Source organism: Trachemys scripta, chromosome 2 (genome assembly GCF_013100865.1).
Source record: "Trachemys scripta elegans isolate TJP31775 chromosome 2, CAS_Tse_1.0, whole genome shotgun sequence".
Lineage (NCBI taxonomy): Eukaryota > Metazoa > Chordata > Testudines > Emydidae > Trachemys > Trachemys scripta.
In genome coordinates, this window is record NC_048299.1 from 271,405,804 (window position 1) to 271,433,710 (window position 27,907).

Here is a 27,907-nt window from a genome sequence, read left to right on the forward strand (position 1 = left end):
ATGTCACATTAGCATGGCCCAGTTAACATGCCTGACTTCTGTAAAACCTGACTGCTGCCATGATGTCTATCGACAATGACATCTCGTGCTACCAAGTGCTTTCTTGGGTGTGAAGTGTTCCCATTGGAGTACGTGAATTGTATCCTAGCCTGGCCTGGCCAGGCCAGCATGGTGCTGTTAAATACTTGACCAACATGCCTGTTTGATGTTGAAATATAGACAATAAAATAACGGAACTACAGGGGACTGGCCGGTGAAGAAGTGCATCAGTAGATATGCTCTCTTGACTTACTTGTAAGCAACAAACCCTTTGCTGCATACTATTTTCACTTTTACTAGTCTTTATAAAGCAAAAGGAAGCCACGGGTTATTTGCACCGGGGCGACACACTTGCAATCTACACAGGAAAGGTTTTAACCACGGTACTTAATCTGTTATTTTTATTTCATGTTTAATGACCAACATATGACATGCCTTGGGAAGGGCTCCAATGTGTCAAAATAGTGTACAGTGCACACTGCTATATGTCTGTGATGGATCCAAGCCCGCAGCTTCTGTCGTCTGTTCAGTTTAAATAACTTGGAAGCACACGCAGTTAGGTGAATGTGTATGCTAGGAATGGATTTTTAAAGAGACCTCCCATTTAGGTATCAGAAAAACCTGCCCAGATTTTCAGAAGCGCTCAGCACTCAACAGCAACTGTTGAGGGCACTGGAGAATGTCCCACCCCCATTGAAAATAATGTGAGTGGCTGTGTACTTAGCGCTCTTGAAAACCTGGGAACTTCATTCAAGTGCCTTCACAGGAGCTGAGTTTTTCTAAAAATCTGCCCAGATGGTGCTGATCACATTTGAAAATCTGTCCCGTGTGTGTGCGTGCGTGCAGGGGTTTAGAATGAGGAAGGGCCTATTGTAGAAGCAACTATCTTCTCAAAACCCAGCCTGGCCTATCCAATTCTTTACTCTCCCTGTATAGATGTACATCGATTTCTGCAGTCAGGTGACCTCATTGTTTTAGGAGCTAGTTTTGGGGGGCAGGTGTTATTGACCTCTTGGCACATATAATTTCCTTTAATTCATTGATTCTCCAAATGCTTCATTGTGCTGGCCTTTCTATTGAAAACAGCACTCCAGTCTACTTCCCCTTCCAAGAGGCTACTCTGCTTTGCCTGTGTCCCTGTAAATCATCAGATATGGTGGCCTGCAGATCATAGTACATCTTCTGACCAGAAGGGACCAAGATAATCACCTAGTCCAACCTTCTACAAACCATAATACCAGCCAATACCTGGAGGATCCCTGTGTTAACTTTAATGGACGTTGTCCATGCCCTCACTGCAGAGCAGGAATAGAACTCTACTAGCTCAAGAAGTCAAGGAGCACAAACGTGCTGGCTGTTTGCAGAGGCATCTTCTTGACAGTATGAGCACAGGCTCCAATTACCAGGAATAAAATCTTTGCCTTTTGGAGTGGAACTAAAGAACATGTACAGGGCACGGGGAGAGCAATTATACTGGAAACAGAATCACTCTTCATGTCATCAGCTCTCCCTTACCTTCTTTTCGGAGCCTTGCTCATGCCCAGAAAGCCTGTCAAGTGGCTATTTATGATTAACGTTTGTGTCCTTTCTGAGCAAGGAGAACATTACATTTAGTACAGCAGTTCTGGGAAATCCAGCGCTTGTTGTCTGTAACTGATTGTCCATTGTGAGCTGAATGCATTGGAGACTAGCTCTTTGTCAGCCTCCCCGGGCCATCTTCCCCCCGATGTTTTTCAGCAGCTTGCCCCTCCTGCAGGCTTGTTTCTCACAGTCACTAGCATGCACTGATATTGTCATATTAGAACTTGGGAATGAAGTCTGGAAAAGAACTCACCCAGCTGAGCAGAGGTTTTGGCACTCACATGGGTTCTGTATAAACAACAATGGCTATGCTAGGTCTCAATATTATATGTAAAAATGTATTTTTAATTTTTTAATATGCCCTGATGTTAGAGAGAACAAAACCAAACACATTCCTCACATCAACAACAAAATAATAAAAATAATAATTAATAATAATCTGACCGACCGGCAGCATTCGTTGGCTTTGATCATCTCAAAGGCCTCCCATAAAGAAACGCAACTAGGGAACAATCCAAGAGCTCCTGGTAGGCGTGTTGAATTCAAGTTTCAGAAACCAGTCTGGAGAGAGTCCCCAGGGCTGCCTAGGGCCCTTTGACATTGCTAGGCCGGGCGGCCAGACTTGCATAGTAAGCACACTGAGAGGGATCGCACTGTCCACTGGTTCCTGGAGGTCCCTGTGGGCCCATGAGGCCTGGCACTCCAGCTTCCCCTTGTGGGCCTGGTGCTCCTGGCATCCCATCTTTGCCATAGCCAGGTTCCCCTGGGAGGCCTGGAATGAAAACAAAGGACCATTATTCCCAGGGGATGACTCAGCAAGGCCACACCACATGAGAGGGGCCCGGCAGCCAGGCTGGGACCTGGAGATGAATTTCTGCCAAGTGCAGAGGAGTTTGGCTCCGCCCCATCTCTCCAGGCCATGCCCAGTCTGAGGTACTTCCCCACATGTCACTCGTAGCAATGCTCACTTCCTTCCCTGAACATTTCCCCGCCTGGCAGTACCAGAAGCAGGAACACCTCAGGACACAGCTGCTGTAACACAGGGAGCACAATGTGGAGCCTGGCAGCCAAATGTGGCACATGGAGTCATAAAACACAGCCCATTCCACCTTCTCCCTGCAGCTGCAGGGCAAAGAGAAGGTCGGATCAATCACTGGTATCACAACTAGCCAATGCTGTTTATCTACCAACAATGACAGCATGTCACGGTTGTGCGCTTGAACCACAATGTTTGGCTCGGGGCTTTCCCAGTATCTGAGGCTGCTTGGATGTGTGGGTTTGGTTCAGAAAAGGATCAATACAAGTATCTGCAAAGGAGGTGTGGCACTCTGGCTGCTGGCATGTTCGCAACACCACTCCTGGTGTCACTAAGTTTGGGAGTGTTGGCAATTAGCCTATTCCAAGAGGCACAATGCTCCTGGCAGTATTAACAAACAACCCACCTGGAATTCCTGGAGGACCAATTTCACCCCTCTGACCAACACCAGGATCTCCTCTCTCACCCTTCACACCTCTTTCACCTGGAGGATAAAATCCAAACGGGTTACTGTGAGCTGCACAAGCAAAAGATGCCACAAGGGGGCACCAATCCTGACTGGAGGCATGAGGCCCCACTGCAATATAAATAAATATTACTGTTACAGACACTGTGCAAAATGCTGCTGCTGTGGGAACACATTCGCCCCCCCGTTCCTAGCTGATATATGATATCTGCTGGGATAAGCACCTAGCCAGCTCAGATTTGACTGGCCCTTGAGTGGGCGGAGAGCTCCAGGAGCCTCTCCCGCAGTCTTCGAAGGCCCTGTGCAAAGGTCAGCCACATTCACCTCTCCTCTGCTTGCTCTTAAGTGTTTGGCGGGATGAGGGTCAGAGTGGGGTCCAGAGCGACCCTGGCAGGCTCCAGCCACTGTTTATCTGACCTAAGGGCATGCGTATGCAGAGACTTGGCGCATGACAAGCTGGAATGTAAATCCATAGCGCTGTAGCCAGCAGTGCCCCAGTAGCCCTGTGGACCCTGCTACTGTGCAGTAAAAATTCCAGGAGGCACCTTGACCTGCTGCCGTTTCATTGTTCTGAGCAATGCCGAGTCATCCCAAAGCAACAGCATGACACCGTGCTGGGATACTGAAATGAGGGAGAGCTCTGTCCAAATTCTCAAGACATACTTTATGCTGAACATTTCTGAGAATCACAGTTTGTGAAACGAAGCAAAAAAAGTTGATACAAAGAGTCCACTGCGGATACTGAAAAATGAAAAAGTCTTTTTATAAATCAGCAGAACAAAGCAGTTCTCACTGCTCCATTTACCCCTGCCAGGGCCGGCTCTGGCGTTTTGGCCGCCCCAAGCAAAAAAACCCAAACAAACAAAAAAAAACCCCTGCAGCGCGGCCGGACCGCGAGTGCAGGGGGACCGGCTGGGGGGGGGGGGGGAGAGGGAGCGGGCGGGAGAGAGAGAGAAGGGGGCGGCCAGGGCTACAGCAGGGCCACTGCCACCCGGCCCCTCCCGGTGCGCCGCCTCCTGCCGCCTGCCGCGAGGGCTCCGCTCCAGTCGGCGGGGAGGGAAGGAAGAGGACTGCCCTGCAGGGCGCTCTGGTTCTCCACGTCGCTGCCCCCTACAGGGCGGCAGGAGCGGAAGAAGAACAACAACAAAAAAAAGCAGCCGTGCTGCCCTAGGATTGGGCGGAATGCCGCCTCCAACAATCTGCCACCCCAAGCACCAGCTCGCTCAGCTGGTGCCTGGAGCTGGCCCTGACCCCTGCTACAATGAACATACTGAACGTGTAGAAACCTCCGAGGGCTCAGAGCACACAAGGTTTGGAACAGGCACAGCATCCAGGTTCCCCCAACATGCTCTATGATTCACTCACCTTTTGGACCAACTGGTCCTGATGGCCCTTCAGACCCTGTCTGTCCCGGTCGGCCGGGCTCTCCTGGAGGGCCAGGTCTTCCTGGGAGCCCTTCCTTACCGGGAGACCCCGGAGGCCCTGGCCTGCCTTGGGGTGCTTTAATGTGCGCTGGCTGCATCTGAGCCATGAGATAGGCTAGTTTTGCTGAGGATAGACAGAGGTGGTTTTGTTAGGTTAGAAAGTCACTGCTCTGCGAGACAAGGGATTGCAGGCAATAGGGCCAATGAAAGATCGTGTTTTCCCAGCTCAACTCTTAGCACTTAACAGACGACTTACCCTGCCTTCCCCACACACTTCTTCAGCACCAGCTATGATGGTGCCTCCCCCACAACCTACACCAGTTTAACCTACTACCCTGTTGCTCCTGCAGTTAAGAACTTTTTCTGAATCTCTCTCTCAGACTTTTACTTCCTTTCCCCCATCTCATGGCTCCTTGTCCTACTGGCTTCTAGGACTGGTTACTTCCTTTCCCTCAGCTGCATAGTTACCCGGACGGGATTATTAGCGCTGTGATCATTTCCCCACTGAAAGGAAGAGCTTGTTACTAGTATCCTATCACGGAGCATGAGATAAGGCAGGTGACATGGTTCACTCTAGGGAGAGGGGATTTCTTTTCTTTCTGGGGCAGCCAGGCCCGAGACGGGCACCTTGGCCCTGACTCAAGGGCTGTGTAGACAGAAAGTGGGACTCCTCCATTTCCCTGTGCCAGCACTTTCTCCTGTTTTCCCAGCACACACCGGGATGGCAGCTGCCAGATTCCAGAAGCCCCCCAAACATACTAAACTCATGACAAAAAGCTCTCACAGGAGGGAAGGGCAGGTTGGAGCTCAGGGTTCCATTAGCTGACCCCGAACAAAAGGGACTTTCACGCCAGGGAAGTCTTTTAAACCAATGGAAGTGTTAAAGCATGTAAAAGATGAATTGAATCTTTTCCTTTCACGGTGACCATTAACTAACATGGAGGCAAATCCTGCCCACCAGCACTGAACGGAGCGAAATGCAGAAAAAAATGCCCTGTTCCCACTGCTCCAGAGTTTGTGGGGAGAGCAGACAGGAGAGAGTCCATGCAACGGGACTCTTCACCCCATTGTGTGGCATGGAGCCAAGCTTTGCAGTGACCCTCGGTGCTGGAGCATGGTGGAGGTTTGTGGGCAGGTTGGGGGAGTGGCCAAGGCATGGGCTGTAGTTCTGCCCTCAGTTCATAGACACTGCATGAAGCAGCAGGCTGCATCTGCTGTTCCTTCTCCCATCCAGTCGTGTTCTGGATGCCACCAGCACATTAGTCGGAGCCCACAGCCTTTTCACTCAGCCTCTGTGCTTTCTTCTAGGAATTTGCCCCAAAATAATGTTGCTGCTCCCGACCCACCGACCTTCTCTCCCCACGTGATCCCACAGTGAAGTCACAATGCTGGGTTTGTGATATCATAGTCATTTCCTTGGCAACGGGTTGTGATGCGATAAGCACAGGCTTTGTGCCCAATGGGACAGAAGGAGAACGTGGGCTGGGAGGGAGAAAGCCCTTGTACTAACACAAGCACCTTCAATAACAGCAACTAGACGAATGTTGGCCAAGGCCATTTCACTTCACACGTCTCCTTTCCCCAAGTTGCCCTTTAACAGCTGGGAAAAGTGGGGGCACAAATCACATGCTCGGGAGCTGTACAAAGCATCTTCTGGAACCTCAGAGGTTTCGGTGGCTTGCCCGGTACCGACACTTACCATCTAGCTGCTTTCCTAACTCCTCTTGGATGAGCCGTCTCAGAGTCTCCAGCGATGGAGAGTCCCCCTAGGGAGAAGAGTGAGAGCATGGTGATAATCACAGCAAGAACCGCAAACAAAAAACTCTTCACCTGGGGGTTATTGGAGAAGCTACCGTAGGCTTGAGTCACCAGTGCTGAAGAATCTGCCTGCAGGAAGGGAAGCTCACAGGGGCACAACCTGCCTACAATTCCCACCCTGCTGGGAAGCCCAGCACTGGATTCATTGGTTCAGTGCATCTCCAGGTCAACACCCACCACCAGGAGCATCAGGCAGAGATTAAAACTACCTTCCCCTAGAGGGACCCATAGGAAGACCACAGTGAAAATACTGCCCCCTTTCTAAATGTGAATCTTCCTAGAGAAGGAGCTCCCCCAAAGGTGTTTGTCGTGTGCGACCCTCCTGCACCGAAGGGGGCAATCAAACCCAGTATCTAGATTTGTGGGCTATAAACATTAACACAGAATGATAGTGTAGCATCCTGACCTCATGTGGAATGGAACTAACTAGAATGTTCACATGAAACCCCGCCCAGCAAGCAAGTCACAGTTTCTTCCTGGCTTCAATTTCTTTTTGATTTCTGGCCAGATGAAATTTGAAAGCGATTTCTAAATTGTACAGAGTGAGTAATTATGTACTACCTGCCTAAATTCCCCACGGCAGTAGCAGTCTTTTTCACTTCCTGTCCCCCGCTCGTTTGTGCTGGTGAAGTGTGCTGTTCAACAGCTGTTGCATTGCGTCAGAAGTGGATGCATTCCGGGGTACAACATTGTATACTCGGTGCTGTACATCACTTTTATGAAAAGCTTTATGACCCTTCTGAGACGGAAGTTCTTATTTTTCATTATTGATTGTAGCACCCATGAAACAGTTTTAAAAATATTGAAATATTTCATGGTATTACAATTTTTTAATTAAAAAATTCTTGCCCAAATATGGACTATTTAGTCCCTTTGCTGCCTATCTGCAGCCACGGGTTTAGCATAATGTAAAGACTTTGTCCAGCAGTATCCATAGAAATGACCTCATTTTAATCACCATTCACTTAGAATGCCTCTTGCTGATGGATTTAGAAAATATTATTCAAAATTTAGAGATCACTTCCTAAGCCCCGAAAAGGAATTGTGGACTGTTTTGTTAGGGCTTTTTTTTATAGAGGTTCATTACTTTTAATTGCTTTAATTATTCATAACTCATTACTATGTTTCATCATGTGTCTTCCATGTGGCTGGGCAAAGATGTGCTTTGTCTAAAATTTACCTGTTCTTTCCGTGAGGGGCAATTTCACATTCAATACTTATGAGGTAAAAGCCTCAAGGCAGAATTAATTTCTCAAAACATTTAGTCTGCTTTACTACCATCAAATATTTGTCTTCACCCTTCTAAACACTGAGCCCACAGCACTTTCGATTAGTAGAGTGTTCTTTTTGTTACACAGAACAAACTATTCAAATATAATATGATCTCATGAATTTTGATGCGCTGGTTCCAATAATATATCCAGGAATATATCAAGGGTCTCTGTAGTCCAGTATCCTCCGTTGTATTTAGATGGAATATATGGGCCAAAGGTGTTAACATAACTCAGACACTGTTCAATATTAAACAGCGTTAAACAAGGTTTGTGGCTTGACATACAGACACCTCAAGCCTGCTTATTACCATGATAAATACACTATTTAAAATCCTTTTCACCGTTTATTAAAGCTACAGAAGAAGAAGGAAAAACAGTTACAGCATTTGAAATGTAAAGGATTAAGTCAGGCTTTCATTTTAACAACATCCCTTGTTCCCTTTAGAGGATGTTGACTTTCACTTGCAATCTCACTTCTGGATAAAACACAGGCACAGCACACAGTCTTCTCAGCCATGCCAAGACCTGGCAAAGTTGTACCTGCGTCGGGCTGTTTAGGACATTGTTTTAGCTGCCTCTTTCTGGTGATGGGGCTTCCAGCAGTGTTGCAAACAATAAAATCTTGGCCAGGTAGGCCAGACTCTTATTAGACAGAAAAGAAAAAGGCGGCGAGAGATAGAAAAGAGAAGAAATAAGTTAGGGAAGGCAAAGGACACATTAGGGCATGAGATGAAGTCTCACACCCCAGGTTGTATTTGGGATTTAGCCGAAGCTGTCCCCTGAGTCCCTCTCTCTGGCCTGGTCTGGTCAGGACATCTTTCGGGATTTGGATGAAGGTGGTCCGGTCCGAGATTCCAGAGGATAGTGGGGGGAGCAGGTTGGCAGCCACAATGGTGAAGTTCACTCCAATAGCTATTTTTTCTCCAAAAGCCTTTCTTTAAGAACCCAAAAAGGGAGTGATGGGCAGAATAGCCCACACCCCTTCATTATTTTGCCCATTAATTAGGTCTAATATCCCACATACCAATTTTGGTTCACTGATTTTCGATCTCACTCTGTTCTTGTTTACCAGGCATGATCTTAACACAGTCCTTGAGTTAGACCAGTAGGCCTTTTGGAGTGGACTTTCATACATTTGTTGTGATAGGTTATTCTGACATCTCATGAACTTCCACTCCTTACAGCTGAGCTCACAGTTAGGGTAAATTGGTAGCCCCGCATATCACAATACCTTGCTCTGAGACTGGCCACCACCAGAGGAAGGTGTAAAGCCCTGTGTGGACAATTAGGCTGTAACATGCTTATGTAGGGAGTTTCTTCCTGACTCTAGACACGTAGGGATATGTCTACAGTGCAGTTAAACATCCATGGCTGGTCCATGTCAAGTGACTCGGGTTCACAGGGCTCAGGCTATGGGGCTGTAAGATTGCAGTGTAGATGTTCAGGCTTGGGCTGGAGCCCGAGCTCTGGGATCCCCTGAAGCATTAGGTTTGATATTCTTCATTTATTTTTATCTTACTTAGTGTAAGTATCTACTCTTTTAATCCGACTGCACTCATTGTTTAAATAAAAGCTGGTGGACCAGAGTTCCACATGCATTTTCTTGTCTGACAATATCTTATATTTATACACCAAATTTCAAACTGAAGGATCCTAAAGAGCTTTTACCAGAAATGAATCACTCAACTTGCCAATATAATGCATCCACCTCTGGGGTGGAACAGGGCACCTGTTAAACACCACACAGCGAGGCTATGCAGCAGGTTAGCATAGGAAGTGAAGGAGATCATAACCATCTCACATCAGGAGCTTTAGGCCAGCAACATTTTTCTTTCCCAAACTGAAATTTGCCAACACCCCCTGAATTAACTCTCTCTATTTTTGCAAAAATGAGCATGGGAATTTTAATGACCTCAGTTGTCCAAGATCTCAGTTTCATGCCTCAGTTGAAAAACGCTACGGTTACGACAGCCATTTTATTCAAATATTGTTTAGCGGGAGACCCCTCCCTTCCCCCCCGGAGATGCAGCATCTCTTCTTTGAGTGCAGGGGATTCAGAGCAGTAGCAGGTAATGATGCCGTACGTGCATTGCATACGTACATACCATAGGAAGCACGTGTTGATAGCATTGCAGGATAAACTGAGGCACCTCACAGGCAGCTAGGCAATAACGTCGGGCTGTGCTCATGTCATTAAGGGAGTGTTTTTATAAGACTCTTTGGAAGCTCACGGCTGCCACTCTTACCCTGGGCCCGGGGAAGCCTGGCTGTCCTGGGGGCCCTGCAGGTCCAGCTGGCCCACTGTCTCCTGGTGGTCCTTGGGGACCCATCAATCCAGTGTGGCCTTTATGGCCAGGTATGCCAGGATCCCCAGGCAGACCTTTCTCTCCCTGTGGGCCTTTGTCACCTTTGACGCCAGGATCTCCCTATGAGACAAAACCAGCATATCAAGACAGAGAAGAACACGTCCCTTCTCCCCCAGCCTAATGAAACACAGCCTGGTTACTGAGCACAGTGGAGCACTTCTGACCACAGAAATGGGCAAGTATACTGAGTAAAGCCTCGGGTACATTACCAAGTGTTACTGATGTAGAAGGATTAATGATGTAGTGGCCCGAGGCAGCAGTGTAGATCTCTGTGGGCTGCACTTAGCCAATAGGCTGCACTTGGACGGCAAGCATCTAATTTGTTTTTATTATTTTAGCGCAGCAAAGTAATGCTAATAACACTTCTCAACACACCCTGTCTCCTTTGGGTCCATGGTTGCCTGGTTTCCCGGCTGCGCCCTGGAATGAAATAATAGACATGAGTATGCAAGAGCTATTCATGTACGGAGTTAGTGACAGGATGCTTCCCCTTGTGATGGCACCCAGGCCCTCAGGAAAATGAAGTCCTGTATATGCCACAATTCCCTGGGTGCTCTATATTTATTTAATGTTTTCAAACCAGTAACTCAAGAACAAAATAAAGCAACCCCAGTAAGCATGCCTGAGACTACCACTGAACCTAGACCCCATCCGTGCTCTCAACCAGGTGGGAACTGAACTCACCTCTTTTCCTGGGGGTCCCTTCTCTCCCGAATCTCCCTAAGAGACATAAAGAAAGCACATAACTCACAACACTGACAATATCACAACACCGCGGGCAGTCTGAAGTCAGACACAAACTACCAGTCCTGATTGTTATCTCAGAAGTGAGGTGGTTTCACTTGCACTATTTGGACTGGATAATGTTGAGTCAAGCAGAAAATGCTGTAGATCGTTTATCCTTGGATCTCTGATACGCTGTCGCCAAGTGTCATATTCCAGATTGGTAAGCCAGGACTGAGATGAGTCAACACAAACTAAAGAGAGTTCCTATGGCCAAAGTGTATCTCCAAATATACTGCACACTGCGTGAACATTCCTAAATGTAGAGAAACAGTCAGTCATTCCTACAGGCCGAGCAAAGATGTTGAGATGGATGTATTGTTAACAGGGGTTTCTGGCTTTTGGTGCCATACAATTCACTTTGATTCTGAATGTCTCAACAGCCTCTCATATGTTTTCTTGAGCTAGTTTACTGAATTCTCAGTTAGCTCAGTTGGGTTTCAATAAAGCACTCTCCATTTACCACTCTTCTCTTCTGCATATACCAAATTAGAATAAAAAGAGCATTATCATGTCTCTATTTTAGCATTCTCTGCGGGATCTACTACTGCAGCATTGCAGCACAGGATTGAAAAGCAACACCAGCATTTTGGCCATTGCTAAATTCTGAGCACATCTCTCACAACTAATGGAACTAGAAAAGGACTTGTCTGTAAAAGCCAGAGGTCAAATTATGTGTAAACCTACAACCCTTGAAACACCCCTGCCCCCCTTTATTATATTTATAGTGTGTGTGTAATTGATATATACCTCTGATGAACTGGAAGTGCATGTAATCAGTTGCACAGGCATGGGGTATATTTATTACATATCAGTGCAACCAATCACATGCTGAGGGTTACATCACCTGCCAACCAAACCAAAACTGGGACTTATTCCAACATTCCAAAACTCCAGAGCAGCTTTAAACAGCCACTTTATTATTTTTTTTAAACAAACTTGCAAGGGAAAATGGTTCTTCCTTCTCTTACTTTCCATTAAAAAAATGACTTCAACTTAAGACTCAGGCCAGGGAAGATTCAGTTCTGCAGTAGTGTCATTAAAGTCTGTTACCTTGTGTCACTGCAGGGTTGGAAACAAAAACATTAACTAACTGGGAAGGGGAGATTCCCAGCTTCTCAATGGGATCCAACATTTGCTTCTAGGCCTGAAGGGCCCAACACACTGGATTTTAAGGTTGTGATATTTTTATGGTTAGAAGAGGTGTTAGATAACGTTGGGAGATATTTTAAGGATGAGTTGCAATGTACCTCTATCGCTGAGCCTTAGATAGTTGGTCTCAAGGTAACTAGGGACTTTGGCCTTAGGTAAAGGAATACAAGAATTAGTCTGAATATTGTTAATCGCTCTAACACATTCCTGATGTAGCTCTTCCGTAATACCCGTGTCCCATGCGGAACACTCTAGTGAGTAATGCGACTACCCCAAACTCACGCTGTGCAAAGCATTTGAACCGTCCCTTTGTGAATGCCACATCCATATATAGGGCCTTATGAGAGGTGTCCTTGCTACAAATGAGATTATCCTCCTTCGGTAAGCTATGGAAAAGACTATAGTTCTCTTTGGAAAGAATACCCTGGGCCCCTTGGAATAGAGAGGGGGCTATTTGGGAGTTATCTGGATACACAAGGCTCTCGCCTGTGTTTTTGACAACGTGACATTTTGTCCTTCCTTCCTCCAGGTTCAAGAGTCAAAACCAGGCAGTGGGTGACGAACGACTGCTTGGCATCACCAAACAGATACTTACTGGAGGGCCTCGGGGCCCAATGAAGCCAGGAAGTCCAGGGCTGCCATTTTCTCCTTTGTTTCCTTTTGGACCCTTAGGAAACAAAATGAAACATAAACACCAGCAGCTCCTTCCCCCATCACCTCTTCTGAAAAGCCTTCGTGTATCGAGAGACTTGAATCCTCATCTTCCCCTCCCATTTCTTCTTAAAACCAAGTCCTGAAACACTAGGTTTGTCACCGCACAGTGCACTGCTTAGGACACTAGTCTGAGTTCCCAGAGAACTGGAAATAAGCTATGCCTGGGCCCACAGAAGGAGACACCTCCTGCTCTAAGCTTGCTGTGGGGGCAGCCTGTTGTGTTGGGGAGTAAGGATCATTTTACTGATGTTAGTGAAGGGGGATAATATCAATGAGACTAAAGCCAATCGTGCCGACCAATACTGTGTCATTGTTAAGAACATAAGAATGGCCATACTAGGTCAGACCAATGGTCCATCTAGCCCAATATCCTGTCTGTCAACAGTGGCCGGTGCCACATACTTCAGAGAGAATGAACAGAACAGGGCAGTTATTGAATCATCCAGTCCCAAATACTGGCATTTGGAGGTTTAGGGCTATCCAGAACATGGGGTTGCATCCCCGACCATCTTCGCCAATAGCCACTGACGGACCCTGTGACAGTCTGTACTATGTTCACTCTTTTTACAAGACCATGATAAACTTTGTACAAAGTATGTCTTGTGAGGTATCGTCATGGTACAATATGTGTGGTATCAATGTATGTAAAATTATAAGATTCTGCTGTATGGCATTACTAAGTTTATAAAGACAGGCCCAAACCAGTTCTTCAGAGACAAAAGCCACACTGACGCCCCAGCCAAGTATCGACAAAGTCAAGGGGACTATCACCTAGTTAAACAGTTATTCTTTGTCAGGAAGACAAGTATGGGTTGAGAACTTTACATATTGGCAATGGAAACTGCTGAAGGTCCTATGGAAACCGACTGGCTGTTGCCTGAACCCCAGCTGGAGATAATCCTCAAAGAGGGGAGAATGGGATAAGAATAGAGAACACACACACCACAAATTATCTCTCTCCCCTCATCTCTACTCAGGGAAGCTACAACGTTAGAAAGACAAAGGAAGCATCGTTGAACTGAGGGGGACATCCTGACTCCTACTGGTTACACTCTCGGCCTTTATCTGAACCTGAAATCCCAGTGAGTCATAACATTAGGATAGAGGAGCCCCAGTGACCACGAAGGGAACTGGCCTGCATTTCATTACAGGGACTGAGCGCAATGCTTTACTATAACTAACTGCTGAACCCAAGAGCAACTTTGGGGAACAGAACAAAAGCCTCCTCAGAGGCCTTCTTGCACCTCAATGCTCGCAGGCTGGTCTCACATACAAACTGGCACCTGTGAGGTCTGTCCCCTTCTGTGACCTTGCTTTAAACTGTTGCCTGCTGTTTTCCAGAAGGTCTTGGGTGAGTTGCTCTAATGCTACTCTTCCCTCTCTGCAGAGGCTGCTGCCAGCTCCTCCAAGCCTCTCAGCCTCCGTGTCGCACTCTGTGGGGGGCTGCACATCGCCCCTCTGAGAGGCCATCTACTGGGCCGGATTTAATACATTTTTAAGGATGCGACATGTAACTCTTCTCTCCGAGCTGGGTTATAAATTGTCCCCGTAACAGTCTCAACCTCCCTGGCTCGCTGTGGGTGTTCACGGCTGAGGTACTTACTGGGTTACCTGCAAGGCCAGCTTCCCCTGGGGTGCCGGGTGAGCCATTCTTGCCCTGGATTGAGAGGAAAAGAACAGATTTGGAATCAAAAAGGATACAGCTCAGAGCTTCTTTGTGGCTACACATTTTTCCTGGACAGTGCAGGCTCTTTCTTGGAAAGGTCTTCTCCACTGCCTCCAGGACACTGGCACCCAGCCTCTAATGTGGTGCCCTGATACTATGGTGATGGACACATTAGAGAACTGTGGTCAGGTGGCTAGATGTAACCCTTACCCTGATTAGGACAGAATTCTTGTAATAGGCAATAGTACATGTCTACTGGCTAAAGCCTAATAAATTATTAAAAAGAGAGTACAAATCATTCATTGGTGATAACAGGTAGTAACCACAGAGAGGCATGTGAGTGACTGTCAATCTTATGCTGCCACCTTGAATAGTACGGATGAGGAATGCTTATATGATACCTCTCATCCTGGTGCTCAGACTTTACAAACCACAAGCACAATTCTCCTCTGGGATCAACGTGTAAAGACACAGCTCCGACATTCTCCACTCAGAGATCACTTTGGCCGCTGCTGAAAAGCAGCCATCTCCGTTCAACAGTGTGCAGCAAAATGGCACATGAGTTAGTTCAGGATGGAGAGTAAGAAAAGCTTCTCCCAGTATTTCACATCCATCAAGGAGAACTTCCAGGAGGAGCAGAATGTAACTTCAGAGAGAAGGGTTTGGCCTCTGCTCCGACAAAAAGATTCAAGTGCCAAAAATTGTTGCAAACCAAAAATCCACCCCCCCAGTTAGGGTCAATCGAAACATTTTGTTTCAATTTTAAGCTGTTTTCCTTTTTTAGTGTAAATTTAGTAACATTTTGAAATGAAAAGTTTCATTTAAAAAAAACCCCAAACTCTCTGGTTCAACAATCTCAAAACAGGATGTTTCAACAACCAAAAAATGTTTTCTTCCTAAACCTTTTCAGAGTCAGGAATTTCGACAAACAAAATCTGCATTTCATCGACTAATCAGCATCTTTCAGTGAAAAAATGTTTCATCAAAAAATTCCCAACCAGCCCTAATCGGCACCCTGGTCTCCTATCCCCCCTGACAGAAACGCCATCCTGCTGGAGAAAAGAAGGGCCTCTCCTCCTCTCTGGGAAGTATTTGAAAGAGTGGGTAACATCCTCGCCCCCAGCCCCACTTCTGGTGGCACTGAGGAACAGACAGCTGCCCTGAAATGGACCGCAGGGCAGTCCCCTCATGCAGGGGGAATCCCTGGGTATTGTAAAGCAGGATGGCTGGGCTGGGCTTTCCCGCACCTCATCCCTCATTCAGGCATAGGCATAGGAGGGGGCAAATCCAGAGCTTGATACACCCCAGTGATCCTCAGCCAGAAAAGTGATCCTTGGGAAGCCAATATAGCCAATGTCATTTAGAGCAGCTCTTAAGCTGCTCTAGGTTAAGCCCAGGGCTGTTTCAGTTCTTGAGTGACTCCAGAATCAGGAGAATGGAAAGGCAGCTCAGAGCTCATCCAGACCTGGAGATCTGGGCCCCTATCTAAAATCCAGGTACTCGAGATTTCACGCCAACTCCCAAGGAAGATGGAGCTCCCGACAAGGGAACAACTGCATTGCTTTAGTTCTCACTAGGGAATATTTACATTGGTAGCTGCCAAGAAATGGGAATCCTTTCTGAATAATTCATCAAGCAGGAAATGAAGGGGAGATCCCATGAGCCAGAGGTCTTCAGAGTGCCAGATGTTACTTACAACCATCCATTTGGGGATTTTATACTATGCTAGGAATGTAATACCTAGGCACTGATCCAAGTCCTCAACACCCAGTATACAGCTGATCTTCGAAGCTCATCTGCACCATCTGTCAGGAATCAGGGCCTGCAGCAGAGCCAGGTTCTGGGCCACCAAATGAGCGTAGCTGGCCTGTAGCAGGCGGCCTGATTGGCTACATCACCTGATTGGTGGGAAGAATCAGCAGACTGGCTCATAAGCCCAGCGGCAACAGCAGTTCAGCGGCTGCTCCATGCACACAGCTGCTCAAAGCATTGGTCCATGGCTGTAACAGCTCCTGCTTCTTCCCAGCCCTGCTCCAGCCTTGCCTCACTCCAGGTAACCCAGTCCTGGCCCTCGGCGTCGATTCCTGATTTCTGACTCCAGCTCCAACCACTAGAGCGGACTCTGGCTCCAACCAATTGGAACGACTGCTCACATCTCTGTCTCTGACACCATCCGCTAGAGATGGGAAGGTCCCACCACAGGGAGAACGGAGGGCACCAGCATTTGCACGTATGGAGAATCAGGCAGTGTGCAAGTCAAAAGAGCTGATAAAGACTAGTCCCCATTCCCTCCTACCGCATTATGCAGGGATACTTCATGTTTAATTGAAATAGCCCATGCAAATTGCCCTGTTACTTGTAATACTCAGACTGTGTTTTTCATGCAGTACTTTGGACTGTTTGTACTGCAGAGGATAGGAAACACAAAAGGAACAAGAGGGGGTATTGCTTTTCCCTCCCATCTCTCACAGACTCATCCGTAGCCTCTCAAAAGGTATTTGGCTCATCTAGGACCTATGATAATTTTATTTTTTATGATTTCTCTCCTGGAGCCTTTTTACTTATTGCAAGTGCCCAGGCCAAGACGCATTAGTGAGTGACACCAGCACTGTAGGGCATGCATGGCATGACAGGATAAATTACAAAGCAGACACAAGGGCTCTGCATATGTTACTGTAGTCTCACCTAAACCCCTCAACTCCCTGCTCCTAAAGCCCCAGTGTTCCAATTCTTGGCATTGCTGCCTAAGTCAGCATTTTGTTCTGATGATAGCCCAGGTCTCAGAATCTCTGTGTCAGTAGCCTGCTTTCCCGTGGAGGAAAGAATCGGCTGAATCCTTTAGGGATGTGCTCAGGTCTGGACAGTCTAGTTTGTATTCATGTTTGGAGAGAGTTGATTTTTAAAATACAATAAAGCAATAGGAGCGATGTATCAACCATCCCAAATGACACTTCATGGGGATGAAATTTCATGACTTTTCTGCACTGAAAACCTATTAAAAATGACTTTCTACGTGTTTTTGATAATGACAAGGCATCTTCTCTCAAAAATGTATTTGTTTCCATGGGAAACAAACAACTAATATAAAAAAATATATATGGAAATATACCTATCTCAGAGATGGAAGGGACCCTGAAAGGTTATTGAGTCCAGCCCCCTACCTTCACTAGCAGGATGAAGTACTGATTTTGCCCCAGATCCCTAAGTGGCCCCCTCAAGGATTGAACTCACAACCCTGGGTTTAGCAGGCTCAAACCACTGAGCTATCCCTCCCCCCTTGTTCACAAGTATCACAATCAGGCTCAAGTTGGGCACTCAAAAGAAGGTGGCACCCAAAATTAACAACACTTTTGAGGACTGTCACCTAGGGTTACATAGGAAGTCAAGGGTTAGAGCCAAGTCTAGAACTCAGGAGCTCCTGATACCCAGTTCATAGCAGAAACTACTATAGAATTCTGCTTCTACAGAGTCACCTGCTCCTAGACACTACTGGTCATCACCTGCCCTTGAAACATGACTCAGCTCTTCCTTTCCTAAAGTAAGTAAAACATTCTGGCCAAATGCCACCTGAGTCTTCTGTGGGATTCTGGTTCCAAACCAGAGCTGTGGATTCTGTGACACCCCTACCACCAAGAGTCCATCCTTCAAAAGCTGCCTGTCTGGAGAGAAAACTCACTGGCTGCCCTCTGAGTCCTCGAGGGCCTTGAGGTCCTGTGGGGCCTGTATCACCCTGGAAGAAAAGAGAAATCGTTGCACTAAGTGGAAAACACCAAAGCAAAGACAATGAGATCATCATCTGAAAATAAAACACAGCTCTGGCTTAACTCTTACTGCTCCTCAACTGGGAAGAAAACGACACACCGAAAAGTTCTGTGAAGAGGTTTTTGCTCTGCTGGAGGGACGACCGGCATGTTGGAGTTCAAGAAGTGTGTCTGTGGGTCAAGTCCATTAACCTGGGTATTTGCCGGCCAAGCTTAGATTCTGACTATATTGGCTTATTGACATGTTGTTATTTTGAAGATGGGGCGGGTAAGATGTTTCTCTGGGACAGACTCTTGCCCTGCACCTTGACACAGCTCCAATTCCTGCTCTGCCAGACCTTTCATTCTCTACCTTCTAGGACAAACTCCACAGTTTAGCAGGCAACATTTTCCAGGGACTAAAAGGGGGTGCAGTCGAAACCATTTCCCAGTGACCCACAGAAATGGCATCATCGGTCATCTGGTCCATCCCTCTGCTGTACAATTCAGGATTGAAACAATGCAGTTCCTACGAATATTCCAAAGACACAGCTAACATTTAAGTGTCAGCAGGTTGAGTAGGGACAAAGGCCCTAAAGTTCCTCTCCTAACAAACTTTGCCTAAACAGTTCCCTGTGCGTCACCCCAAGCATTCGCCCTTTAGTACAGGTTCTTTGTTTACTGTGAAACAAGTCAACTTATCAAAGGACAGAGGTTTGCTTGCTGCTCCAAGAGTACACTTACATCCTTCCCCGGCGAGCCCTCACGACCAGCAGGACCGGTCACGCCCGGCTCTCCCTGGAACACAGAGCAAAGGAAGTAGTGATGAATTCAGTGCATCAGACACATTATAGATATGTTGGCTAGTAACACGCCTCTGGACAGTGTAGGGATTCTGCAGTGCTGGATTGATGCTTGCAGTCTCTATGGGGTGACACATGTCATGCATCTTGCTTTAATGCCAATGGGAGCAATGTGGTTAAAACTTGATGTGCTGCTTAAAAAAAAGTGCCAGGAGCACCTTTCATATGCAAGGTAGTGCAGCCCTTTCCAGTAAAAAGATATTCTGGCATTAGAAAAAGTTCAGAAAAGGGCAACTAAAATGATTAGGGGTTTGGAACGGGTCCCATATGAGGAGAGATTAAAGAGGCTAGGACTTTTCAGCTTGGAAAAGAGGAGACTAAGGGGGGACATGATGGAGGTATATAAAATCATGTGTAGTGTGGAGAAAGTGAATAAAGAAAAGTTATTTACTTGTTCCAATAATATAAGAACTAGGGGCCACCAAATGAAATTAATGGGCAGCAGGTTTAAAACAAATAAAAGGAAGTTCTTCTTCACACAGTGCACAGTCAACCTGTGGAACTCCTTGCCTGAGGAGGTTGTGAAGGCTAGGACTATAACAGGGTTTAAAAGAGAACTAGATAAATTCATGGAGGTTAAGTCCATTAATGGCTATTAGCCAGGATGGGTAAGGAATGGTGTCCCTAGCCTCTTTTTGTCAGAGGGTGGAGATGGATGGCAGGAGAGAGATCACTTGATCATTACCTGTTAGGTTCACTCCCTCTGGGGCACCTGGCATTGGCCACTGTCGGTAGACAGGATACTGGGCTGGATGGAGCTTTGGTCTGACCCAGTATGGCCGTTCTTATGTTCTTAATACCTTAGCTATTGAGAGTGCAGTGACTGTGAAGGCACGTTATGCACTCTTCATGGAAAAGCTGTTTTAGGGAGGAGGGGAGGAGGATCTAGGTCACTGGGGCTCTCTGCCAGTCCTCCTGCAATGTGCCACTGGACCATAATTTATTTTCCTGAGGAGCCAGAGTTAGGCAGAAGAAAGCTCAGTTTTCCATCTCATCTGCAGGATGACACCTCTTATTGTGGGGATCCCTGCAACGTCGGAGCTGAGAATGAGGCCAGGACTTTCTGATCAGGAGGTGAGTGAGCCAAAAAACTCTCTTATTCATGCCCATTCTCCTCATCTTTGAATTCATCCTGCATTTCTAATGCTTGGTGGTGTGCGATTTGATATTGGTACAGCCTGCGCCGTAAGTTTCCTGGTCCCCTGGCCTGCAGTTGTGAGCTATGTGCTGTGGCTTTCATGGCAGTACACAGGGAGGTGTGCTGTGAAACTGACATGCAAAGGGACATCACGGAAGGGGCATGAGATGTGCTGCACTCACCCGTCAGTGACCGCGCAATACACCAGCACTAATGTTAGCTGGGAGTCCAGAAAAGGAGGCTGCCAGTAATGCCACTGACTCTCCCCAGCTGCGTCAGGCAGTGCACAGCTGGGTCCACCCTGCGCTCTGCCCCCAACTGCAAGTCAGCCAGAGTGGCCGGCCCCACAAGGTCACAGCAACTCGTGAACACAACGTTAAAAAGGCCTGTCAAAATGTTCTCTTTCCGGTTTAGGGAGCCCCTTTAAGGCTGACTTACCCGTCTCCTTCTACAGCACACCCAGAGGGGTGCATGTAACTTACCCTGGGGCCTGGGGGACCTGCATCTCCTCTGTGCCCCTTGAAGCCCTGCAGAAGAGAGTGACATTAACAACAGCCAGATGCATGGACCTTTGGGAAGGACTTGGCTGAATGGTGCATGCACAGTGGCTGCCCTTAAAACCTCTCTGGTTTTGCCTTAGATTAACAGGCCCTGCTCAGCGTGGAATTGTATCCCAGGGAGGCAGCATCCCTCTTCTTAGCAGCACAGGGTGCAGGGGAGCCTATGGTGGTGCAGCGGCTCTTCCTGGTGTGCCTGGCCCACAATGTGTAGGGGAAGGGGTGGGGCCATGGCCTCCCGTCGCCCCATCCCCAGGATGCATGGCTGGAGCGCACAGCCTACAGCAGTGAGCAGCCCTGGCGTGTGGGGCACCCAGAGGGTGGAAGGCTTCTTACATCCTGATCTCCAGGCAAAAGACCTGCACAATCTGCTCCAGAGAATTCTGGGGGCAAAAGATCCCGAAACGCCCAGTTTGAGTTCTTGGGGTTTTTTTTATTGTTTATGTTGTGGAAATGCCTAGATGTCTCAGCCAGGCCAACTCTTGTGTTAGGTGCTGTGCGCGCACACGCACAGGCAAAGGCCATCCCCACCCAAAGATTTTCCAGCGTAAAGGATAAGACAGTTTCTGGATTAAACCGTCTGACGTAGTACCTACCGGTAACCCTCTGGCCCCCTCTTGGCCTGGGAGCCCAGGTTCTCCTGGTTTGCCCTAATGGAAACAAGCACATTCAGATTATGATCTTGTTCTGTCATTGCCAGCATATGCCTCATCACCATCTGAAAAGGAATTCTGCTCTTCCCCATTAGTTGTAATGAGGGCTCTAGGGACGAGTCTTCAAATGTGAATGCAATGGGGATGCTCCCACAAAACCTGCATCTGAGTGCACACACTCAGGCACCCTCCCCCCAACTGTAAATCCACCCTTGCTTCTAGAGACGTGGCCTTTGGAAGTTGAAGATTTGCCCACACCTGTTGCCAGGTGTACCTGTCTGGACCAGATTTTCAAAATTAGATGCACGCAGTTGCATGCTTATCTGGTGCGTACATATAAAAGGGGCATTTTCACAGAGAAACTGGGCACGTGCAATTGTTTAAGCACAACTGCGGGCATCTGACTCTGAAAGGTGGCTCAGTCTACACAATACCTTAATACTGAGTATTTGTCCGCTGTCATGGTAAGGAAAGAGCTTGCCATATTTTGGCAAATCACAGGGAGAGAGATGGGGGCAACAGATCCTGGAAGCGCATTCTCAGAGTAATATGCAGATGCTAGGGGAATGCTATTTCCTGTCCACTTTATTAATATAGCCCTTTGGCTGGAAAACTCCAGGTCGGTCCTTTTCCTCCCCGTGCGTACAAGTTAAGAACAATGCGGGGAAATCAAACACAAAACTTCCTCTCCGAGAAGGGAGGAGAATGGTCACTCTGCAACCCAACAAGTGCATTTCAGGATGCATTTCCTACTCCCTTCTCTGCCCCATCATCCACAAAAACCGGCTCACTACGTTTAATATTACACGACGGACCTGGGTCTCTCTAGAATTTACAGGAGCACTACGGAGATGGCTACACTTTGAGCTGCAGCTGTGAGTCCCAGCTCCAGGAGACCTGCCCATGTTAGCTCTGATTGAGTGAATGCACTACACACAGAGCGTACCTGCAGCAGCATGAGCGGCTAGCCACCCTGAGTACGTACCCGCTGAGACCCTAGTGCAGCTACCCCTCCTGCAGCTCGTGATCCTGCAGCTACGTTAGCCCCTCCTGCAGCTCGTGACAATGCAGCTACTTGTCATATTTGTAGCTATTCTTAGCATGGCGGCTTGGCTCTGTGTCCTCGAGCTGGGGATCACACCCCCAGTTTAAAGTGTACACAGACCCTCAGAGTAAAGGACCAGGTCTCCTTTCAAGGTGCTAAGATTTGCACATGAATAGATTGCACAAGGCAGTTCAGTGTGAACTAGATGCATGTCAAGCAATAGCCAGGTGTGGGCTCCGAAAACCTGACTGTGGCAGCTTGAAATGATGATATTTACACATGAATCCTTACCGGTTCCCCGGGAGATCCAGGCTTGCCATCCTTGCCGTCAATGCCCTGTAAGTGAAACATCCATTAGGGGGTCAGGGTGGCTATACCAAAGAATGGTACATCTCTGTGAGTGTGAATCTTGTGATGACTGCTCTGGTTGGTCACTGTGCATCCCGTGATGCCCCATTCTCACTTCCACACCTCAGCTATTTACAAACAACAGCTCTGTCCAGCCCCCACGGTCTCTACTCCCGCACCCTGCCAACACCACAGGCTCTTTCATGTTCCAGAATGGAAAGTACAGAGGAGTCAGACGCAGGGGATGGGATGGGAGTCAGACGCATGATGCTTCACCTTGTCAGCATCCCTCACACTGCTTAAAGATAGGAATGTAAGGCCAGATACTCAGGTGGCATAAATCAGCACCGCTCCACTGACTACTCAATGAACTACATTGATTTACACCAGGAGAGGATCTGGCCCATAGACATTAGAGATAGATAAGACTCACTAGATCAACCCAGTTGCCAGATCCATGTGGTTTCAGATATTAAACTGATCCTGCACTTGTTCTTGAGCCAATACAGGAGGGATCATTACATTCTGGACACTAGAACATAACAAAATCCCATCCCCTGTAGTAGTATGAATTGCAGATACAATTATCTGTGCCCACAGGCTTGGAGGCATTATCTCACATTGGTGCCCTATGGGAAGATCTCTGCCAGGGAAATAAGAGTCAGGCAAGAGGAACAGATGAATCTATTTTGGAAACTATCACTTGGCTGGAAGGTGCCCGACCCAGAACTCACACTGTATGGAGCCCAGTGAATATAAATCTCACATCCACTCCAAGACAGCTCAGAAATGTCACTGGCTGTGTCCACTTGCTTACAGGAAGTGTAACATATTGAATGAGAAATAGCAAGCAATTGTCCCTTACCTGAAGGCCAGGCAGTCCTGGTGGGCCCGGGAGACCTGGCGGGCCATCTTTCCCCTGTAAAGAGACCATTGATGTGGCAATGTTCAGACAAGCTTTTCAGATGCTGCTTCACAAGGAAGAACACTTCGCAAACCCGGAGTTGGGAGGGGAGGAGAAATGAACTACATGTCTCTAATGCATTCCCACTTCCACTCCCTTAGGGACCGAACTTTGCTTGCTATATTCACAGTTATTGACACCAAAGGCCAAATTCAGCCTCCAAGATAAACAGATGCAACTCTCATGGACTTCAGTGGGAACTGCAGCCACTTAAAAGAGGGCTGGATTTGGTCTCAAAAGTGTAAATTGTGAAGAAGTGGATAACAACATAGTAAGTCTCTGCCCAGCACCGTGCTATTGAAATTAATATAAAAGCCAGTCAATGCATGTTTTATAGTCTGTATATATTAAATTGGTGGCTATGAAAGGTGTTTAGCTGACTGTCCCTGTGAATGACATCCTGTTGATCTATGGGATTGTACAGCACACAGGCTGTCACATATTGCTTCACCCTGACCACCTGTTAGGGCTGAAAGAAAAGCTCGGTCCGTGGCCTCTCTGCTAAGACTAACTCATCTCACAACAGCCATCAGAGGGGCAATTCTTGGTCACTACTGATGAAGGCTAGAATTGAAGAAACGGCCAAGGGGCGACAGGCTCGTTAGCAAACCCAGAGCAATCCAATTCCAGAAATGCATCACAATTACACACAGCTGCATTTATTCTGACTCAGCAGCCTGTGTTACTCCAAGATGCCTCCTCTCGGAAACAAGAGAGACATCGATTCATAACAAGGAATCTTCTATTTCACTTTGCAATGAAGATCAACCAGATTGAAAAGCTAAGATCGATCAGAGCCAAATCAGATTCTCTCTCTCTCTCAGGGTATTTTACTGCCACCCACCACAGTAGTATCTGAGCACTTTCCTCGTACAACCGATAGCAATAACGAAATCCCTAGCAGGCCTTGTGGCGTCGCTAGCCCTTCACCCTTATTATCCCGCACTGTGTCAGCAGGTGATGATCCTGCTTGGAAATTTTAAATGTGTTTTGCTGATTCAGTGTTGCACGTGGCTCACTCATGGATATGAGAGAGACAGCGGGTTCTCTCTGGAGATCCAAACCTAGGCTGTGGGCTGAGCAGGTCTGAGAGTAACCGTAGGAGATGACAAGCCTGAGTAGAAAGCTTGGATTGGATTCATGCGGTTGAATTTCAAGTTCCTTCGGTGAATAAAACCAAACCCCGGGAAGGAAGGATATTTATCCTGCTATAACTTATGTGGACTGAGTTTGGAGAAGAGTGGGCAAGCCACCTGCTCACTGAAGGGTTTTCCCATCACATCACAGCTGTATCAGGAATTCTAATTCTGGAAAGGTTGGGTTGCATAGAAGGAAAGGAAACAAAGAGTTTCCAGCAGGGCCTATTCAACATGAATAGCATTTTAAATATCACTTGGGGGACTTGGGGGAAAACATCATGTTTGCTTCAGTTCAGCCTCACTCTAAAGAAGCTAACGCCCTGGCCAATGGCTTACTGTATCCCCAGGCATTCCTGGGGGTCCTGCAGGTCCTGGTTTGCCATCTGGTCCCTAAATAAAACAAAGCAGAAAGAATATGAATCACTCGTTCATAGTGTTTCCTTGTCAACACAGGCAGTACCACAGATGGCAACATGACAGTTTTCTGTCAGTCATACCTATTAGCATTCATTCACATTAATTCATCTCAGAAAAGCAGTCACCAACCTCTGTATATAATTAGCCTCCTAAGCCATACATTGTCAGACATTTTAGATTGTCTGCCATTCCAGAAAATATACAGTAATTAGAAAAAGATTGTGCCCAAACTAACTCTGAGAAGACTAGAACTGCTGGGAGAAATATCTCAGAGCATATGCTGCAGAAGGCAAATCTTAGAATCATTAGTCAATATGGACAGAACAAGACATCACGGGCACAGGTTGCAGCAAGAAGGTTAAATATTATGAGAAACTTTATTAATTATAAAGTCTTTGGCATCAAGGCAAGCTGCTCAGGCGGCCTATGGAATCACCATAACTAGGACCCTACCAAATTCATGGTAACGTATGCTCAATTTCACAGACATAGGATTTGAAAATTGGTAAATTTCACGTTTTCAGATGTTTAAATCTAAAATGTCATGGTGGTGTAACCGTGGGGGTCCTGATCCAAAAGGGGATTGTGGCAGGAGGTCGCAAACCTGTCGTACGGTAACTCCACAGCCCCTGCCACCCTCACTTCTGTGCTGCCTTCAGAGCTGGACAGAGTGGGGCGGAGGGGCTGTGGAGTTATCTGCAGTTGGGAGAGATACCCAAGTCCTGTCCTGCCCCAGCCCTGCCCGGACTAGCAGCTAGCAGCCCCCTGCTGGGGCGCTCCGAGCAGCACGGGGAAGATCGGATCCAACTCCACAAGCCTCCTCCAGCTGCAGAAACCTCTGGGGCTGCTGCCCAATCCCAGAGCATGCTGCAGCAGGGGGGGCACCCGGAGGTGGGTCTGGTCTCACCCCTCCTCCAGAGCAGCTGTGCAGGGGATGCTATCATTCCCCAGCCCAGCCGGAGCGAGGAGCCCCCTTTTGCTGGGGCGCTCCTAGGAACAAGAGGACATCGGATTTCACAAGGATGGGCTTATTTCATGGTCCGCGACATGTTTTTTCACGGCCGTGAAATTGGTAGGGTCCTAATCATAACTTGAATATGCGAAGAGACGAGATAGTCTGGTTTTGAGGTTGTGCAATCAATTTCAATCAATTTGGCCAATAGGCAAGCAAATGGATGTGGTCACCCACTCCAGCTACCATCCCAACCCAACAGGTTCTATGATCTGGGCCAGAAAGCATGTATTCACTGTCTGAGTCCTCGAAACCGTGCTCAGCGACCCACTGAGCCCTTCCTGGTGGTGCTGATGTCACAATGGCAAAGCAACAGTGCAATATAAATTCTGCCATGGTCAGATTGCTGCTGACACAGGGATTAGAGGGAGGTTGCCAACATTTAGGAGGGCTAGGGTCAAACTGCAAAGGGACTGGCCAGGTTAAGCCAGAGTGGCTTCAAGGGAGGTTTGTCAGAGTCCTACAATCAGGGAAAAGATAGAGCTCTTAGGAGACATAAGTGGCCGCACACAATGCACTCAAGCAAACCGATTTTAGCCGTGTCTCTTCAACACCATCCTAATACGCTTTTGTCGTGTAAAGAAGCACCATTGTTAATGTGGAGCATGGGGAACTGGGAAGGGCGACGCACGAGAGCGGGGGGACAATCCTATCCAAAGAAGTCCACAACACGAGAAAACTAGAGAAACCCTTGTCTAAGATCCTTGTGTGTCATTTAATGAGTCAACGAACCAAACATTTTCCCTTTTGACCGTTGTTATTTCTAAAGCCAACTGGCAGCCTCGTCTAATATATGGGAAGCACCAAAATTTTTTACCATGTGGGCTCAGTGAAAAAAAATGTCACGCCCATTGTCTTTTCTAGAAAGGAAGCAACCGAAGTTTAGCATAAATTTACATTCAAGAGGCAAAGCAATGGCTGAAAGCTGGGTTAAGTAGCAATTATCATGAGTTTGGGACTCTCTGATGCTCCAGGGTCTATTACGAACCCAATGGGAAACTTAAAGAAATGGCACAGACGTGGGTGGAAGTGGCCCTCTGTGGCATATGCAGTCTGCAGCTACACTTGTTAGAGACACACAGATATGCAGTATGATGATCCACTTCTCAATATGGGGGGGGGGGGAGGAAAACTTACAGGGGGCCCTGGGTTTCCAGGAGGTCCCGCGAAGCCAGGCATTCCAGGGTGACCCTGCAGAATCACAAGAGAGCTATTAGATTAGTGTCAATCTCTTCTTCACTCTTGACAGAACAAGGAGCAATGGTCTCAAGTTGCAGTGGGGGAGGTCCAGGTTGGATATTAGGAAACACTATTTCACTAGGAGGGTGGTGAAGCACTGGAATGCGTTACCTAGGGAGGTGGTGGAGTCTCCTTCCTGGGAGGTTTTTAAGGCCCGGCTTGACAAAGCCCTGGCTGGGATGATTTAGTTGGGGATTGGTCCTGCTTTGAGCAGGGGGTTGGACTAGATGACCTCTTGAGGTCCCTTCCAACCCTGATATTCTATGATTCTATGAGTTACGTCCCCCAGATTTTAGGTCAATAAATGGCAGTCGTAAGGAAGCAGTGATAGAACAGTGAAATGCGTGAACACACAGAAGGGTTGGTCCTCAGGAAATAAGCTATCCTGGGATTACAAACTGAAGCCTCGGCTTGCAAAGCAAAGCACTTTTATGATGTATCTAAAGTCTTTAATATACATAGGCTTTGGAGAC

The 27,907-nt window shown here is 47.3% G+C and overlaps 1 protein-coding gene across 1 annotated transcript in view; it reads right to left on the bottom strand.

Annotated features, from left to right (window-relative positions):
- Positions 1-510: 510 nt before the first annotated feature.
- Positions 511-27,907, bottom strand: part of COL22A1 (collagen type XXII alpha 1 chain) — a 302,778-nt gene continuing 275,381 nt past the window's right edge. The window contains exons 48-64 of the mRNA XM_034763665.1: positions 27,333-27,386; positions 25,103-25,156; positions 23,529-23,582; positions 22,607-22,651; positions 21,214-21,267; positions 20,543-20,587; positions 18,804-18,857; positions 17,996-18,049; positions 14,257-14,310; positions 12,535-12,606; positions 10,689-10,724; positions 10,380-10,424; positions 9,885-10,064; positions 6,246-6,312; positions 4,488-4,670; positions 3,063-3,140; positions 511-2,392 (exon numbers count right to left, since the gene is read on the bottom strand). Coding sequence (XP_034619556.1) covers positions 2,205-2,392; positions 3,063-3,140; positions 4,488-4,670; positions 6,246-6,312; positions 9,885-10,064; positions 10,380-10,424; positions 10,689-10,724; positions 12,535-12,606; positions 14,257-14,310; positions 17,996-18,049; positions 18,804-18,857; positions 20,543-20,587; positions 21,214-21,267; positions 22,607-22,651; positions 23,529-23,582; positions 25,103-25,156; positions 27,333-27,386 — 1,317 coding nt within the window. The 3' untranslated portion in view covers positions 511-2,204. The remainder of the gene's footprint in view (positions 2,393-3,062; positions 3,141-4,487; positions 4,671-6,245; positions 6,313-9,884; positions 10,065-10,379; positions 10,425-10,688; positions 10,725-12,534; positions 12,607-14,256; positions 14,311-17,995; positions 18,050-18,803; positions 18,858-20,542; positions 20,588-21,213; positions 21,268-22,606; positions 22,652-23,528; positions 23,583-25,102; positions 25,157-27,332; positions 27,387-27,907) is intronic.